Below are 15,937 nucleotides of genomic sequence, written 5' to 3'. Positions count from 1 at the left end.
AGCACCTGATAAGAGTTTTCCAAGATAGGTGATAAGTGTCTGATTGCTGGGGCTCCTACTGTTGGAATCCCCAAAGAACACGAGAACAGGGGCCCCATGTCCCCTATTTGGATGGCGTGGCATTAATGCATGTTAATACTTTATTAAATGTCTATTAGACTGACAAAATTAGCCAGGGGTTGTCCCATTCTTGTGATCAGAGGACGTTCCAGAGGAGGGAACCCAGATGATTACACACATCACCTATGGATGAATGATTATTTGTTATTTTGGGCCAAACTGCAACCTCTACAGGTTGGAGGATCCAGCGTAGTAACAGGACTGTTGTGGTGCTCCTGATGAAGTTTGCTAACTTCGAAACGCACTGAGAATAAAACGAGATAGACGTTCTGAAACCGCATATTGTGAACACAGAACCAGCAGAGCAGATTTATCCACTCTTCTCCGAATCCTAAAACAGTGCAATGTCTTGAACAGTCCAAGAGAAAAAGTGGTATGTGTAAGACTTTAAGTCAATAATCCCAAAATGTTGGCTGCAATGCTGGATGGATTGCGCTGAAATGTTTGGTACTGAAGCTAAATAACAGCAGGCTACTCCATATAAGGGCTAATAGGATTTTGGCATAAAGTGTCACTGTATAAACAAGCACTAAATTCCATCCAGTTATCATTAAACGTGGTTTTCTGTAGATGCTATGTTTGGTTCTTTAATAAAGAAACAAGATTTGCTTGAAAAATCTCGTTGTATCCGGCAAGCTAAAGATGAGAGGACCTTCCACATATTTTACTATATGATCCGAGGAGCTAAGCCTGCATGGAAGGGTATGTAGGGTGCACGCATGGCCATCTGTCCCTTCCAATAACTCCTGGATCCCCATTCATAACAGATAACATAACAGATTATATTCAGCAGCAATTGCTTATCTGTAGGGTTAGAGATGGCACCCAGGGGTGTCATCCACAAATAGAGAGGCAAATATTGCTTGTATAGAACTTAAATATGCAGCACATCTCCCTCCGACATGTTTCACTAAATTCTCGGCTTCATCAGGGGATTGTCCCATATGTCATTGTCCCATCCCCTGATGACGCTAAAAATTCGGTGAAACATGTCGGGGGGACATGTGCTGCATATTTAAGTTTTATACAATCAACATGTGCCTCTCTATTTGTGAATGACACCCTGGGGTGCAATCTCTAACACTACAGATAAGATAAGCAAGTGCTACTGAATATAATCTAAAGAAAGGTAATTTCTCTATATAGCAAATATAAAATATTTTAATCAATACCCTATTTAACGTATATATTTTAATTTCATTCGATAAAGGTTACGTTTTATGACCTGTTAGTAAGGGGTTATATCTCGTGTGGGTTTTCCCTTTTAGGCAATTAGAATATATTATTATACCCTTCCTAAGTCAGCTAATGTCCACCAAATTGTGCACATATTTATCTCCTCCAATTGGAAGTTCTCATATTGTCCTGTTTCTTTTTTTTCCAGAGGAGTTACTTCTAGAAGATTTTGGAAATTACACCTTCTTTTCCTATGGTTATGTACCCGTGCCTTCACAGGATGATGGAGACATGTTCCATGAGACTTTGGAGGCGATGGAAATCATGGGATTCATTGAAGAGGAACAGCTAGGTAAGAGATCATCCCAACCTACTGATCTACAGCTTCCACAAGATCTAATGACGTTACGCCTTACAATTAGAAGTATTATTACTCCTTGACCCTGAAAGGACCAGAGGGTCACATCTATATGAGCATTATGGAAATGGCTACATCAATGTAGTTGTCCAGCTGCTTCGAAGTAAAATATCTTGAACTAACCCTGACATAAGAATTTAGCAATTATAGTAAGTTGTTCTCCTTTGAAGTCTCCAAAATGACCAATTAAACTAATCTTGTGCATATGAAGCACTCATCCTTAATATTAAGGCTGGCATTCTTAATATTGTAGGCTTTAACCCTTTCCCCTTTAGTGCAATGGTCAGAACAACGTAGAGAAGTTCAGATCTGTGATGATGGTAATGATGTGCACAAGTGATGGTCCAGTAATGAGTTTCTTAAAGGGGGTCTTATGAATGCGCGGGGGCAATTCCTTAGTCTGGGAAAACAAAGGACTGAGAAAGTGTTGGTTTATTACAAATTCATATTGCGATTGCAAACATTTTTTTGTTTTTTTTCTCAACATGGCAGCAATGATGAAGGTGGTGTCTTCCGTCCTCCAACTTGGTAACATTGTGTTTAAGAAAGAAAGGAACACTGACCAGGCCTCCATGCCAGATGACACAGGTATACTAATCTTCTTGTCATTTTCATCAATTTCTGTTTTCCCCCTTACAATGTTCCTTTTTGCCATATACTCCATCCTGGAGGATATGTCACCAGTGGGAGAATTTTGCCAGAACTATATGTGCTGGAACTTCCCTGACCTGACTTCCCATCATGTATTGCATCCACCTATTTGGGAATCGAATAGGAATCTTCTATGATCTGCTGTCCTCCTCTCTGTTTGTCTCTCTCAGATGCCCTGCTGTTTGTAGGAGCCAGGAGTGTGTCTAGTACAGCAAAGACCCTCACACACTGCCTGCAACTGATCTCACCGACTCTACTGCTAGAGATAGATTTTACAGGACAACAGGCAGTGGAGAGCAAGTTAGGAGAAATTAAGACCCCCTATTTCACTCGCTTTTTAATTATATTCTTGTACAAAATATTCGTTTTTGGAAAATTAAGTGGTTGCCACTTTGGATACATTGTCTCACATGGGTGCAAGTTTGATAGGTGCCCAATCGCTGGGGTTGAACCACTGGAATCACCACATTCATAAGAATGGCAGTCCCATGAAAGGAGCAGCAGCTAACTATGCTCACTGCTGGCCCATGTAAAGCTTCCAGCAGTGATGGAAATAGCTGAGCTTAGCCATCTTATTCAGATATGATTTACAAGTAGTCAATATTTTATGAAGGACTTATATTATGTATATTAAAGAAGCACTCCTCCTCCCATCGAAATTTGTATCCTTTTACTATATTGCAATCATCATATTATATAGCACTGTGTACTTACAATTAGTGTTGAGCGAGCACTAAAATGCTCGGGTGCTCGAAGCTCAGGCCGAGCTCGCCGTGATACTCGGGTGCTCGACCCGAGCAACGAGCCCAATGTTAGTCTATGGGAGACCCGAGCATTTTTGCGATGGCACCCCCAGCAGTCTGTAGAAAGCCTAAAAAGTGCCCAAAACGATAGTGACAGTGCTCAAATGACATGGAGACAGCATGGGGATCGCCCCAGGAAGCATTTCTGACCCCCAGGTCACTGCTGTCAACAACGTGGTCAGAGGTATTAAGCCACTTTTACAGGCTCACAATAAAACGTTCAAAAACTAAACAAACTGCTTTCCTGTGAAATAGGTTAAGGAAGTTCCTTTCCAGGGTAAAGACTTGTGTATAAGGTAAAATAAATAACCAAAAACAAAAATACTCCTCCACACCTTGGGCTATGTTCACAAGTAGCATTTTTTATGCATTTTTGCACTTTTGTATTGCTTTCAACCGTGACAAATGCATTCACCGGGAAATGTCATTTTAACATTTTACAACCTTATCTGGCCATGTGCTGTGTGACAGATGCATACAGTGCTGAAAAGACATGGGAACAGCATGGGGAAGACCCCTGGAAGCATCTCTGACACCCAGGTCACTGCCTAAAAGTGTTCCCATCAGAAGTCATCCTTGCCGCATCAGAAGATGCAGACTTGCAACTATCCCCGTGCAAGTTCTTGTCCCAGGGCAGTGTTCAATTGTACCTCCCCATTCCTTGCAATGCAAGCGCAAATATGCAGCCAACCGCCCACCCACCCTCAGGCTGCAATACCATACTGCTTGCTTGCACTTGAAATTGGGCCTTTTAGGCATGTGGAGGCGGAATCTAGCCACCACGTCATGGCTGCGTTGGCGGCCTGGTATCCATACTCAGTCCCCAGCCGCCCGGCGGCCGGGTGTCCACACTCGGTCCCCAGCTGCCAGGGGGTGGCCGGGTGTCCACACACGGTCCCCAGCCGCCTGGGGGCAGCCGGGTGTCCATAAAAGGTCCCCAGCCGCCCCTATTTCTCCTGTCAACTTCCCCCCACACACTTTTCTTAGCCCGGCCTGCTTTAGGGCAGCATTGGACGAGCCCACCAGAGAACCAGACTCCTCCGGTGGGCCCTGGCTTCTCCATCAGGGGAGTTGAGAGTGCCAAGGTGAGGAGCATGATGATGATGATAGAAGTTAGCATCTGCTTTGTTTTCTTGGAATGCAAGCGCATGTATGTAGTAGCGGCTAGGCCTGAGGTGGTCAGCATTTTGGCGCATATCCTACCTCCTCCGAGGATTGCTGGATGTTTTCTTGCTACTATCCCAGTTCTATGACTCCCATTAAAACAAAGCTTCAGGTGATAAATGATGGATGAGGCAGTGGCAAAGAAGAAAGAGCAGGAGGAACAGGGACCATTCACATCAATATCAGGCCAGTCAACCACATATGTCTTGTAGGATATGTTTCTGTAACAAAAGGAGCGGTTCGGCTACACAGTTATAGGGCATACAGTGAGTGCAATGCCTACCAAAAATTTTGAGGCACTCCAATGCCCCTTGGAAATGACATGGAGGTCAGAGGGCCTTAACTAAACCGTTAACTAAAGTGTACAGGAGGCCCGAGAAATACAACAGATATATTTGTGTCTGAACAATCAGGAGACACTACTGTTTTTCTTTACAGCAAAAAATGCAAAAAAGCAGGATAATACAGAGATTTGACCCGTGGAACTGCAAAACCACACTTGTATTTCTCGGGCCTACACCAGACTATTTTCAACAGATATATTTGTGTCTGAACAATCAGGAGACACTACTGTTTTTCTTTACAGCAAAAAATGCAAAAAAGCAGGATAATAGAGACTTTTGACCGTGGAACAGCAAAACCACAGTTATAATTTACTGGTGTATACCAGACTATTTTAAATATATATATTTGCGGCTGAACAGTGAGCGACACGCTCAAACTGTTTTTTTTATATACAAATGGCCCAAAACTGGATAATACAGAGGTTTGAACTGTGGAACTGCAAAACCACACTTCTATTTCTCTAGGCTACGCCAGACTATTTTCAACAGATATATTTGTGTCTGAAAAATCAGAGACACACTTTTTTTTTGGGGGGGGGGACACACCAAAAGGTTAATAAGACGGGTATTTGTACAGTGTGAAGGAGGAAAAAAAAAAGAGGATTTAGATGAAAAAAAAAGGATTTTTCCTGGCCCCCGAGACCTGGAGCTAAGTCCAGAAATTTCAGCAACAGGAGCACACAGGACTGTAATGCAGCGTTTGCTGGTATAACCACTGCGTCTCCTATACAGCCTGCCTGCCTGCCTGATATCTGGGATGGATATTAGTCCTGAGAAGGACTGTTTGTTTGATCTGGCAGCATTTACAGACCCTACACTAACTATTTCGCAGGATATATCTCTCCCTAAATCAGCAGCGCTGTCCCTAGACTGTCTGATCCGGAGCGACAGTGTCCAAGATGGCGGCGCCCGGTTTTAAATACTCGAGGTGACGCTGTGCGGCCAGCCAATCACTGTAATGCCCACAAACAACATGGCTGCGGCATTACAGTGACTGGCTGGCAATCCCTGCATGTTCATTGGCTCTGTAAAGAGCGCCAAACATGCAGGGCGGAGACCCGAGCTCCCGCCCGAGTAACCAGGAAATGCTCGGTGCTCGCCGAACATCCCGAGTAGCGTGATGCTCGGGCGAATACCGAGCCGTGTCGAGCATGCTCACTCAACACTTCTTACAATTGCTCATTGTGCCTTTCTACCCAGATAATTCTTCTCTTTTCCATTAGGTCTATGACATCACGTGACTAAAACTGACTAGCTGAATCCTTCTAAGCTCCATGTAGAAATAGGAAGTCTTTTTTCCCTGTATGAGTCATCATTAGAACTACAAATCTACATCAATGCAAAGTCCCTGGCACGGAGAGGAGGGAGCATCTGGGTCAGGAGTTGAAGAAGGGAATGATAAATACAGGGACAAGAGACTTCCTGATTCTACAAAGAGCAGAGAAAATAGAAGAATTAGCTGGGTAGAAGGGATAAATGAGCAATTGTGAGTACACAGCGCTATATAATATGATGATTGTACTATATTAAGTGGATAAAAACTTTGATGGGAGGAGGAGGAGTGCTTCTTTAATGCTTTTCAAACTGCCAACACACCAGGAGTAGGTAAGCTGCTGTGGGAAGGGCATTTTTTGGCAGGAGGAATACTATGCCCAGGGCTTTATCTAGTTCCTGCAATTTCTGAAGTAGAAACATTTAGTAACAGTTGTATACTGAATTAGATACATGTTTAATGTTTTTTCACCAGCAACAACCAATTCTGAGACTACAACATGATGTTATGGTTTGTGAGACCCAATGCAAAAAGATTCAGAATCCATGATGTATATTATATTTACCCTCTATACTTTTAGACTTCCTGCTTCCACTGATAATAAAAATGGTTATACTGAATGAAAAATATGTCTAATCACTTCATGTTTTGCTCTTTAGCTGCCCAGAAATGCTGTCATCTGATGGGAATCAATGTAACCGACTTTACAAGGTCCATGCTGTCTCCTCGTATTAAAGTGGGAAGAGACCTTGTGCAGAAAGCTCAAACCAAAGAACAGGTAAGCTCGCAGAAATATATATGGTAAGGACTTGGACATAAATATTATATTGTCCTTAGTAAAGTAAAAATGAATTATGTAACTAGGTTAAAGGGAGTCCGTCAGCAGGTTTTTGCTATTTAAACTGAGAGCTGCATAATGTAGAGGCAGAGAGCTTGATTCCAAGAATGTGTCAATTGCTGGGCTGTGTGTTGTAATTTCAAGTATTTCAATACAATAAGTGATTTATCAGCTGGAGATTATCACTGTAGGACTAGGTGTGGAGTGCCAGGCAGTCAGGCTAATCTGTGTAACCCCGCCCCCACCTCTGATTGGCAGCTTTATGACAATAAACAGTGTACACAGGAAGCTACCAATCAGTGATGTGGACGGGCTTATACAGAGCTCAGCATCTAACCACTGCTTTCCAACAAACCTATATATCATTATACTCAGCTCTTTCTCTACAGTATACCATGCTGTCCATAGATCGGACTGCATGCAAAAGCTTCCTTTTAACAAACAGCAATAAAATGGGAGGAATTTGAAGAAAAATATGAATTTCACTGGCTACTGTCCATAAATATTGATACTGACCTCCATGTATTCCTACTTCAATGTAAATTACTAAATTACTATGAACATGTGTCCCTCCCCTAGGTTATAAAGTTTTTACTCATTAAAGGTGGCCGCAGATATTGGATAAAAGTTGACCAGAGAGTCTCTGCTGGGTCGTCAAACAACACCTATCTAATCTGGGGACATCACTTCCTGGAGAGATGCCACATAATCAAACTGTTCTGGAAAGATGACACAAAAGATTACCACCTTGAAAATGAAATGACTCAACTTGTCAGGAAGCCAACCCTTAACTCTATTTATCATCAGGAAGCCAACCCTTAACTCTATTTATCAGGCTATGAACACTCTACTGCAACCTTTTGTACCTAGAGTGCCTTTATGGATCTTACATTTTTTCTCTATGATACATCACTATAACAAACCAGCAGAAATAATTACCCAAGTGTTGCGATCCTCAGAGACTGAAGAAAGGAAGCAGAAAATGAATCCCAGTTCTGTCTTGGAGGAGAGCAGTACTCGGCTGAACACTTCTGCCCCTTTGATTTTGTAATTGATGGGGGGATCTCAACACTCCAACTCCTACTTATCAAAACTTTTCTGACATATAAAAAGTTATGTGAAAATACAATTACACTTTAATGACCAATTACAATAATATATTCAAGAATGTTACTTAAGATTATCCATAGATCACTTACATATCTGTCACCCTCATATCCAGTATAGGAGTATGGCTTCACTATGAATGGTGATTCAGGGCCGTGGGATGAATAGCTGACAATTCCTTCCTCCCATTTGTTCAACGACCCCCCGGTGAGCATAGGGTCTGTGAGACTCAGCCACCTCATTTGATATGGTCAATAGGACTATAAAACAACATGTTTGTGTGTGGTGACACTTTTCTGTCCGTTTGTAATTAGGCTTTTTCAGACTTCAAAGCAACAATGGAGCCACATGGCAATTGTCCCAGACTTTGTGGGGCCACATTAAAATATATTGAATATTGCGTTTTTAGTAACAGGTATAGGTTCTATAGAAATGTGAGACATAATTCCAGAATCATGGCACAGTGCCAAACACAAAGCATTCACTTGTTTTGCTGTGTGACCTACCCATTAGGCCATAATCAATATCGGCCACGTGGATAAAGTTGTATATGCCATGTCTGATATGTATAGAAAATTGTGATAGGAAATTTGTCATTAATTTCTTCTACCTGGGACCTCCAGGGGATCAGATATCCTTAAGATCAGGGATCTCCTAATTTTTGGTACTTGAGCCCGCATTTGATATACTAACCCCCATCTTAGGTCACTAGGGAAGGTAGGTGGGAGTGGCTGGTACCTGATAAATGATGGTTATGGCCTAGAATCCATGTTTCTTGCTGGAAGTCAACAGGTCAAGTAACTTTCTTTTGTTTAACCCTCTTATTTTTTATGTGACAGTATATACTGTATTGTTTTGTCCCCTTTGTAACATCTCTTGTATACTTTTATAAGCACTTCCTAATTGTCGGATTAAATATATAAAATTTAATAGCTTTGTTCCTTTTGCTCTATAAACTTCACCCCTGAAGCCTCGTGAGGCTCAACGTAAACCTGTAACAGACATCCAGTTGGCCTGTAATAAATAATTGGTGGTGGAAGCTAGTTTTTCTTTGGTTATTGCAGAGCTTGTCAGTGACTGTACCGAAGTAGATATATACCCATGTGGTGGATTATCCGTGGATGGTTGCTAGTCAACGGTGGAATCAAATGTGTCTATACTATACGTTCATTGTGAAATCGCACAATAACCTGCCTAGTAGCAATAGTAGTCGTTGTCTCATTCATCAATTGTCAGTCAGTCAATTGTGTGATGGTCCTGACAATTGGTGGCAGCGGTGGGATATCTCCCTGATGTCCCTTACAATATCTTTATCTCATGGTTTTCCAAACCTGTCCAAACCTTAAGAAATTTTCACTTTTCTGTCTTTAAGAAAGTCTTCAGTTTTGACTGATTAATTCAGAATATTGTTCTCTCAGGAGGCTGATCGAAGCAATAATTTTTCAATTTATTTTTAAACAGGCTGACTTTGCAGTTGAAGCTTTGGCAAAGGCAACTTATGAACGTCTCTTCCTATGGTTACTTGCGCGGGTCAACAAAGCTCTCGATAAAACCAAGAGACAAGGAGCTTCTTTCCTGGGTATTCTTGACATTGCTGGTTTTGAAATATTTGAGGTAAGTAAAATGAGAGGACATTGAAAATATAATATACTCAATAAGGTTTTGAAAAATCAGAAGTGTGATGATATTTCGAAGCCAACTAGGCATTAGAGTAGAGTCCGTGGATGCTCTAAGAGAAAATATTTCCATGCTCGATGGGATGTTGATTTTCCTTTACTGATCAAAACTTTTTTATTTTACTATTATAGGTCAACTCATTTGAGCAGCTCTGCATCAACTACACCAATGAAAAACTCCAGCAGCTGTTCAACCACACTATGTTCATTTTGGAGCAGGAAGAATACCAAAGGGAAGGCATTGAGTGGAATTTCATTGACTTTGGTCTAGATCTTCAACCATGCATAGAACTTATTGAGAGGCCTGTAAGTCATTTGTAAGATCTTATATAGTTTTTAAAATGCAAGATGAAATGGGTCATGTAGTGTATAAGTTATTATTTATTTTATTATAGAATAACCCACCCGGTGTGTTGGCTCTTCTGGATGAAGAGTGTTGGTTCCCCAAAGCCACTGATGTCTCATTTGTAGAAAAACTGTTCGCAGAACAAGGGAACCATATTAAATTCCAAAAACCCAAGCAACTGAAGGTTAAAACCATCTTCACCCTTGTTCACTATGCTGGAAAGGTACAAGGATTATATGATGACCTGGAAACATCTGTTGCCAATTTGCAAAAAAAAGACAAAAAAGCATTAAAAAAAATGTTGCTTTGTCTTCTACAGGTGGATTATGATGCCACTTCTTGGCTAACCAAGAACATGGACCCCCTGAACGACAACGTAACTTCATTATTGAACCAGTCATCAGATAAATTTGTTGCAGATCTATGGAAAGATGGTAGGATATGGTTTCAGACACCATGTACTGTATGTTGCTTGATAAGTTGGTTATAGCTCGTCCATTGTTTAAATCCATTTTTATATAAAATGTGACAGTTCTTACAATCCTATCTGCCTTTTCTAGTTGACCGTATTGTGGGGTTGGATCAGATGGCAAAAATGACTGAAAGTTCCCTACCAAGTGCTTCAAAGACCAAGAAAGGCATGTTTCGTACGGTCGGCCAACTATACAAGGAGCAACTGGGCAAACTAATGACAACACTGAGAAACACAAGTCCAAACTTTGTCCGTTGCATCATTCCAAATCATGAAAAACGGGTAAATATATATTATATATACATTGACTGCAAATGCTTTAGCTTTACAAGAACGTTACCTATGTAATTTGGTCAATCTGCAATGCTGAATCCTCGAAAGTAAGAGATGCTCTTTGAAGCCTTGCCTGATAAATGAGTCTTTCACCAGGTACTCCCTATATTTACTAAGATTATTTAGAGTATTTCTAAACCAGAGAACACATTGAATGTTCCCACAGGAATATAGCTGTCTAGTGTCATCCCAGGCTCTTAAATGGAATCTGGTAGCAGTTTTTTGCCATTTTATCTGACAGGATCATGATGTAGGGGCAGAGAACCTGATTCCAATGATGTGTCACTTACTGGGTTGCTTGTTGTTGTTTCAATATATTCAGTGTTTTATCAGCAGGAGATTATCACTGCAGGACTAGTTGTCTCATGCAATGTAGTCCTCTTGTTTGTGTAAACACTCCCCCATCACTGATTAGCAGTGTACACGGCTGCTAATCAGTGGTGTGGGCGGGGTTATAGAGAGCTCCACATTCAGAAAACTGGTAGATCTGCAGAGTACACAATGATTTTATCAAAACTACAGCAAACAGCCCAGAAAGTGATACATCACTGAAATCAGGGTCTCTGCTCCTATATTATTCTGCTTTCAGATTACATAGCAAAAACCTGGTGACCGATTCCCTTTAAAGGGAACCTGTCACCAGAGTTTGAGTATCTAAGCAAATGCCACCACCTTTATTTACTCCTTTACTTCAGTCAATAAACATGTATATCACCTACTAACTCTCCTTGTATACACCCAAAATAACCATTTGAATTTCTTTCACTATGTATGTAAATTAGCATGGTCCTGTCCGATCGCCATCATTGCTGTGGTGTCTGTACCCCCTCTCTTTTTCCAACCGCCGTCCTCCAGTTCTGATTAACTTGGATGACACGTCCTGCGCCATCCACATAGCGCAATGTAATCTCGCTCCTGTGCACACTCACGTAGGCACATTTTGCTCTACCCTACTGAGGACATCAATGTGCATATGCCAGAATGACGACTTTCGGCAGAGTTGTACCATACATTCTACATACGGTACATAGGTCCAAGAGGGTGTGTGCCTGCTGTGAGAAATCTAGTTGCAAATTATTCATATATTTTTTTTTCTTTTTGTATATCTGCTTATATCTCAGATTTTGTGTCTAATGTTATAACCATCTCTTCAGTCAGGAAAGCTCGATGCCCATCTTGTTCTGGAACAGTTGAGATGCAATGGTGTCTTAGAAGGCATCAGAATTTGTCGGCAAGGATTCCCCAACAGAATAGTATTCCAGGAGTTCCGTCAAAGGTAAGTCCCATGAAAGCATCATTCATTGCACAGTGTAATGCTGGTGGGTGTGGACCCACTGCACCAAGGGCCTTTCTTACCCTGAAGGGGCGTGACTGTCTACCGGGTATTTACTAGAGCCTCTGATGGGGAGGATAGACTGGGCCGCCGATACACACCAGGTACCAAGCCAGGGCAGTACCCGGGACTGCAGCAGCTGACCTGAGAGTCAGAAAGTTGGGTATGGGGTAGACGTGGGCAGCACAGGTTTAGAATTAGTAGCCGAGGTCAGGAGCGGATAGATTTGGATAAAGGAGAAGGCAAGCCAGGTCGATAACAGGTGAGACAAAACAGGAATAAGCCAAAAGGAATCTAGACGCTGAGCTACTAGGAACCTAAGTTCAGGCGAGGAATAGAGGGTGGAGTCGCCTAATATATCACCTGCAGGTGATAAGCAGGGGAAGCAGATCTCTGCAGGACAGAATGGATATAAATTCCTGCAGAGTTCGTCTGCGCTCCCCTATGGCTCACAAACAGCAGAGCTGGAAGAGGCAGAACTAGGAGAAGCAGAGCGAAACACAAAATCCATTCTTTCTTGTGAAACTGCCAGCATATTTTTGACACTGTTAAAAAGTAGGAAGAGGAGTAAAAAGTCAAAAAGTTTTTAATCAATCTACAAAAATGGTGTGCTCCAAAATTGACAATTTTTTTTACATAATAAAGGTGACACGTAATTTCATCCTGTGTGTATTTAATAGTGGCACACTTCTGCACTAAAGTCATTCTCATGTCCTTGTATTCTTTATAACAGATATGAAATCCTCGCTGCTGGATCTATCCCTAAAGGCTTTATGGATGGTAAACAGGCCTGCGTGATCATGGTACGTAAAACACAGTGGTGATTGAATATGCCACTGCTTCCTTATATTGCCTTCATGTGTCCATTCCTTAATGGTATATGTGTATAAAAATATGATTATTACATTTATATGCATTGTTTTTATACAAATATAAGGCGCAAATAACATACGGAATAATACGTCCACAATAAAAAAGTGGACTAGATGCCCATAGCAAACAATCTTTGAAAAATGAATTCTGCATCCTGATTGATTGCCAGGACTAACTACACCTCTTCTCCTATGAATATAGTTAATAATAGTTTAATAGTTTGTCTTCTAAAATGCACTGAACATTAGATGAGAAGTTGAAATGTTCCTTATGTACTTAAAGAGGACCTGTCACTTGCTCAAAAACAATTGTTAAATAATACCTCTTAAAAATCCCTGAGCTGCTCTGATTCTGCCGCTCTTTTCCATTTTGCAATAGGTCACTCCATTTCAGAGATATTCAAATTTGTTGCTTTTGGAGCGCAGTATGTGAAATCTCAGCTTGCAGTGCAACTGGGAGTTTCTTCAGAGTTTTCTGATGGGACGTGGGCTTTCACCCCTCTCATACGACAGCTTGACAGCGTCTGAGGCTTCTAGATCATTTGCTGAGCTATGATTGGCAAAGTCTTGGAGGTGTGAAAGTGAACACCCCCAAGAGAACCCAGTTGGACTCCAAGCAGAGATTTTACTTAGTGCTACCAAATAAACAAATGTAAATATCTCTACAATGGAGTGATACCGCAAAAAGGAAAAGAGCGGCAGTATTATGGGAGCTCTGGGATTTTTACAAGGTATTTAATGCAATTTTTTTAAGCAAGTGACAGATCCTCAATAAAAGGAGTTTTCCCAAAATCGCAAATTAGCCCCTACCAGCAGGATAGGGGGATAACCTGTTGATTGCTGGGTGTACAACCACTGGGACCTCCAGCAATCCCAAAATTGGAGTCCAGAACCCTCAGAATAGGGCTTAGCAGACCCCTGTCTTGAATGGAGCAGAAGTATGTGAATGAGGCTCAGCAGACCCCTGTCTTGAATGGAGCAGAAGTATGTGAATGAGGCTCAGCAGACCCCTGTCTTGAATGGAGCAGAAGTATGTGAATGAGGCTCAGCAAACCCCTGTCTTGAAAGGAGCAGAAGTATGTGAATGAGGCTCAGCAGACCCCTGTCTTGAATGGAGCAGAAGTATATGAACGAGGTTCAGCAGAGCCCTGTCTTGAATGTTGCAGATGTATGTGAATGGGGTTCAGCAGAGCTCTGTCTTGAATGGAGCAAAAGTATGTGAACGGGGTTCAGCAGAGCCCTGTCTTGAATGGAGCAGAAGTATGTGAACGGGGTTCAGCAGAGCCCTGTCTTGAATGGAGCAGAAGTATGTGAACGGGGTTCAGCAGAGCCCTGTCTTGAATGGAGCAGAAGTATGTGAACGGGGTTCAGCAGAGCCCTGTCTTGAATGGAGCAGAAGTATGTGAACGGGGTTCAGCAGAGCCCTGTCTTGAATGGAGCAGAAGTATGTGAACGGGGTTCAGCAGAGCCCTGTCTTGAATGGAGCAAAAGTATGTGAACGGGGTTCAGCAGAGCCCTGTCTTGAATGGAGCAAAAGTATGTGAACGGGGTTCAGCAGAGTCCTGTCTTGAATGGAGCAGAAGTATGTAGACTCAACCTACTCTCCATTTATTGTCTACAGTAGTGTCGGAGAAATCAAAGTATTGTGCTCTGCTACTTTGGACAGTCCCATTGATACTAATTGGAGCAAAGGCTTTGCCCTGTTCTCAGGTGTATTGGAGTCCTAGCAGTTGGATGCCGAGCAATGAGCAAGTTATTTCCTAACCCAATGATAAGGGGATAAGTTACGATTTTGAGAAAGCACCTTTAGTACAGAAGGTCTTCAAGCATAAAAGTCTGTACAGAGCATTATCGCTATGAATTTCACCCATCTGGATTCTTCACATTAATAAGCCCTGTAGGTCCAGATGAGGACAATACTATTTGGAGCTGTTTTTGGAGTTAATCACTTGACATTTGGGTCTTTTTCTTAGGGCATGATACATAAATATCCATTTGGACTTTATTCATAAAATGCCCTTGCATATACGATGATAACAATAGAGATTATTATGCAATTATATGTGGGCAGGTACTTGTTCTGTAGAGATTAAGCTTGGGTCTGGGTGCCCAAGTATCCCCAATCCAGCACTGTAATCTGTTTTTAACAGGGTTAATTTAAAGAAGTAATCTAAACATTTATTTTATGTCTTTGTCAGATCAAAGCCTTAGAACTTGACCCCAATCTGTACAGAGTTGGCCAAAGTAAGATATTCTTCAGGACAGGTGTCCTTGCTCACCTGGAAGAAGAACGAGACTTGAAGATCACAGATATAATCATTGCTTTCCAGGCTCAAAGTCGTGGTTATCTTGCAAGAAAGTAAGTAACAGCGGGACAAAGCAATATCAAAATGAGTAAAGACTCCATAATATCCCGCAGAAGATGAAAGACAAATCACTAGACATTATTATGGCCGTCTTGCTCATTATAGCTATTTTCCTCTACATTTTCTCCTACTTGTCATCAATGAGGAATAAGATTAGTATTCTATTACTTTGTTTTAAATTAAGCTACATCAGTTCATAGATTAAAACACAAAATTAATATTATGAAGGCAAAAGATGAAGAAGGAGGCAGCACCCTAATATTTTTAAGCTATACTTGATTTATTCACCCATGTAGCTCACATCATGTTTCAGCCATCCATGAAATGTTTTTCATTCTTCATTTGTTTTGACTGATAACTGAGGAGTTAGGTTCCCATTAGGCTCCCATACACATTAGATTAAAGTTGGCAGAACCTGCTGTTATTGGCTTGCTATCTAATGTGCATGCATTTAATGAAGTTCTTCTTAATGCAGAGTTCTAGAACCAAGGGAAGTTGCCCAAGCACCATAATACTTTTTGGATTTTAGTATAATCAAAGTATTAGTTAAAAAAATTAGCAATGATCTTAGTGTGTTCACATCTCCATTTCAAGCTCCTGTCATAGATTAGGCCAAAAATGCCTGATAAAATGTTGGCCACCATA

General features: G+C 41.4%; 1 protein-coding gene across 3 annotated transcripts in view; it reads left to right on the top strand.

Moving 5' to 3' along the window:
- Window positions 1-15,937, top strand: part of MYH11 (myosin heavy chain 11) — a 119,113-nt gene that overhangs the window by 83,768 nt on the left and 19,408 nt on the right. For all 3 annotated transcript variants that reach the window (XM_073647676.1, XM_073647675.1, XM_073647678.1), the window contains 12 exons: window positions 724-822; window positions 1,505-1,648; window positions 2,207-2,302; window positions 6,609-6,727; window positions 9,356-9,508; window positions 9,703-9,876; window positions 9,966-10,139; window positions 10,236-10,350; window positions 10,477-10,670; window positions 11,876-11,997; window positions 12,788-12,857; window positions 15,125-15,285. In XM_073647676.1, coding sequence (XP_073503777.1) covers window positions 724-822; window positions 1,505-1,648; window positions 2,207-2,302; window positions 6,609-6,727; window positions 9,356-9,508; window positions 9,703-9,876; window positions 9,966-10,139; window positions 10,236-10,350; window positions 10,477-10,670; window positions 11,876-11,997; window positions 12,788-12,857; window positions 15,125-15,285 — 1,621 coding nt within the window. The remainder of the gene's footprint in view (window positions 1-723; window positions 823-1,504; window positions 1,649-2,206; window positions 2,303-6,608; window positions 6,728-9,355; window positions 9,509-9,702; window positions 9,877-9,965; window positions 10,140-10,235; window positions 10,351-10,476; window positions 10,671-11,875; window positions 11,998-12,787; window positions 12,858-15,124; window positions 15,286-15,937) is intronic.

This window comes from Phyllobates terribilis, unplaced genomic scaffold (genome assembly GCF_046119375.1).
Source record: "Phyllobates terribilis strain yellow unplaced genomic scaffold, ASM4611937v1 Scaffold_9__5_contigs__length_417890890, whole genome shotgun sequence".
Taxonomy (NCBI): Eukaryota; Metazoa; Chordata; class Amphibia; order Anura; family Dendrobatidae; genus Phyllobates; species Phyllobates terribilis.
The sequence above is the reverse complement of the archived record's forward strand: the minus strand, read 5'-3'. Positions and strand labels throughout refer to the sequence as shown.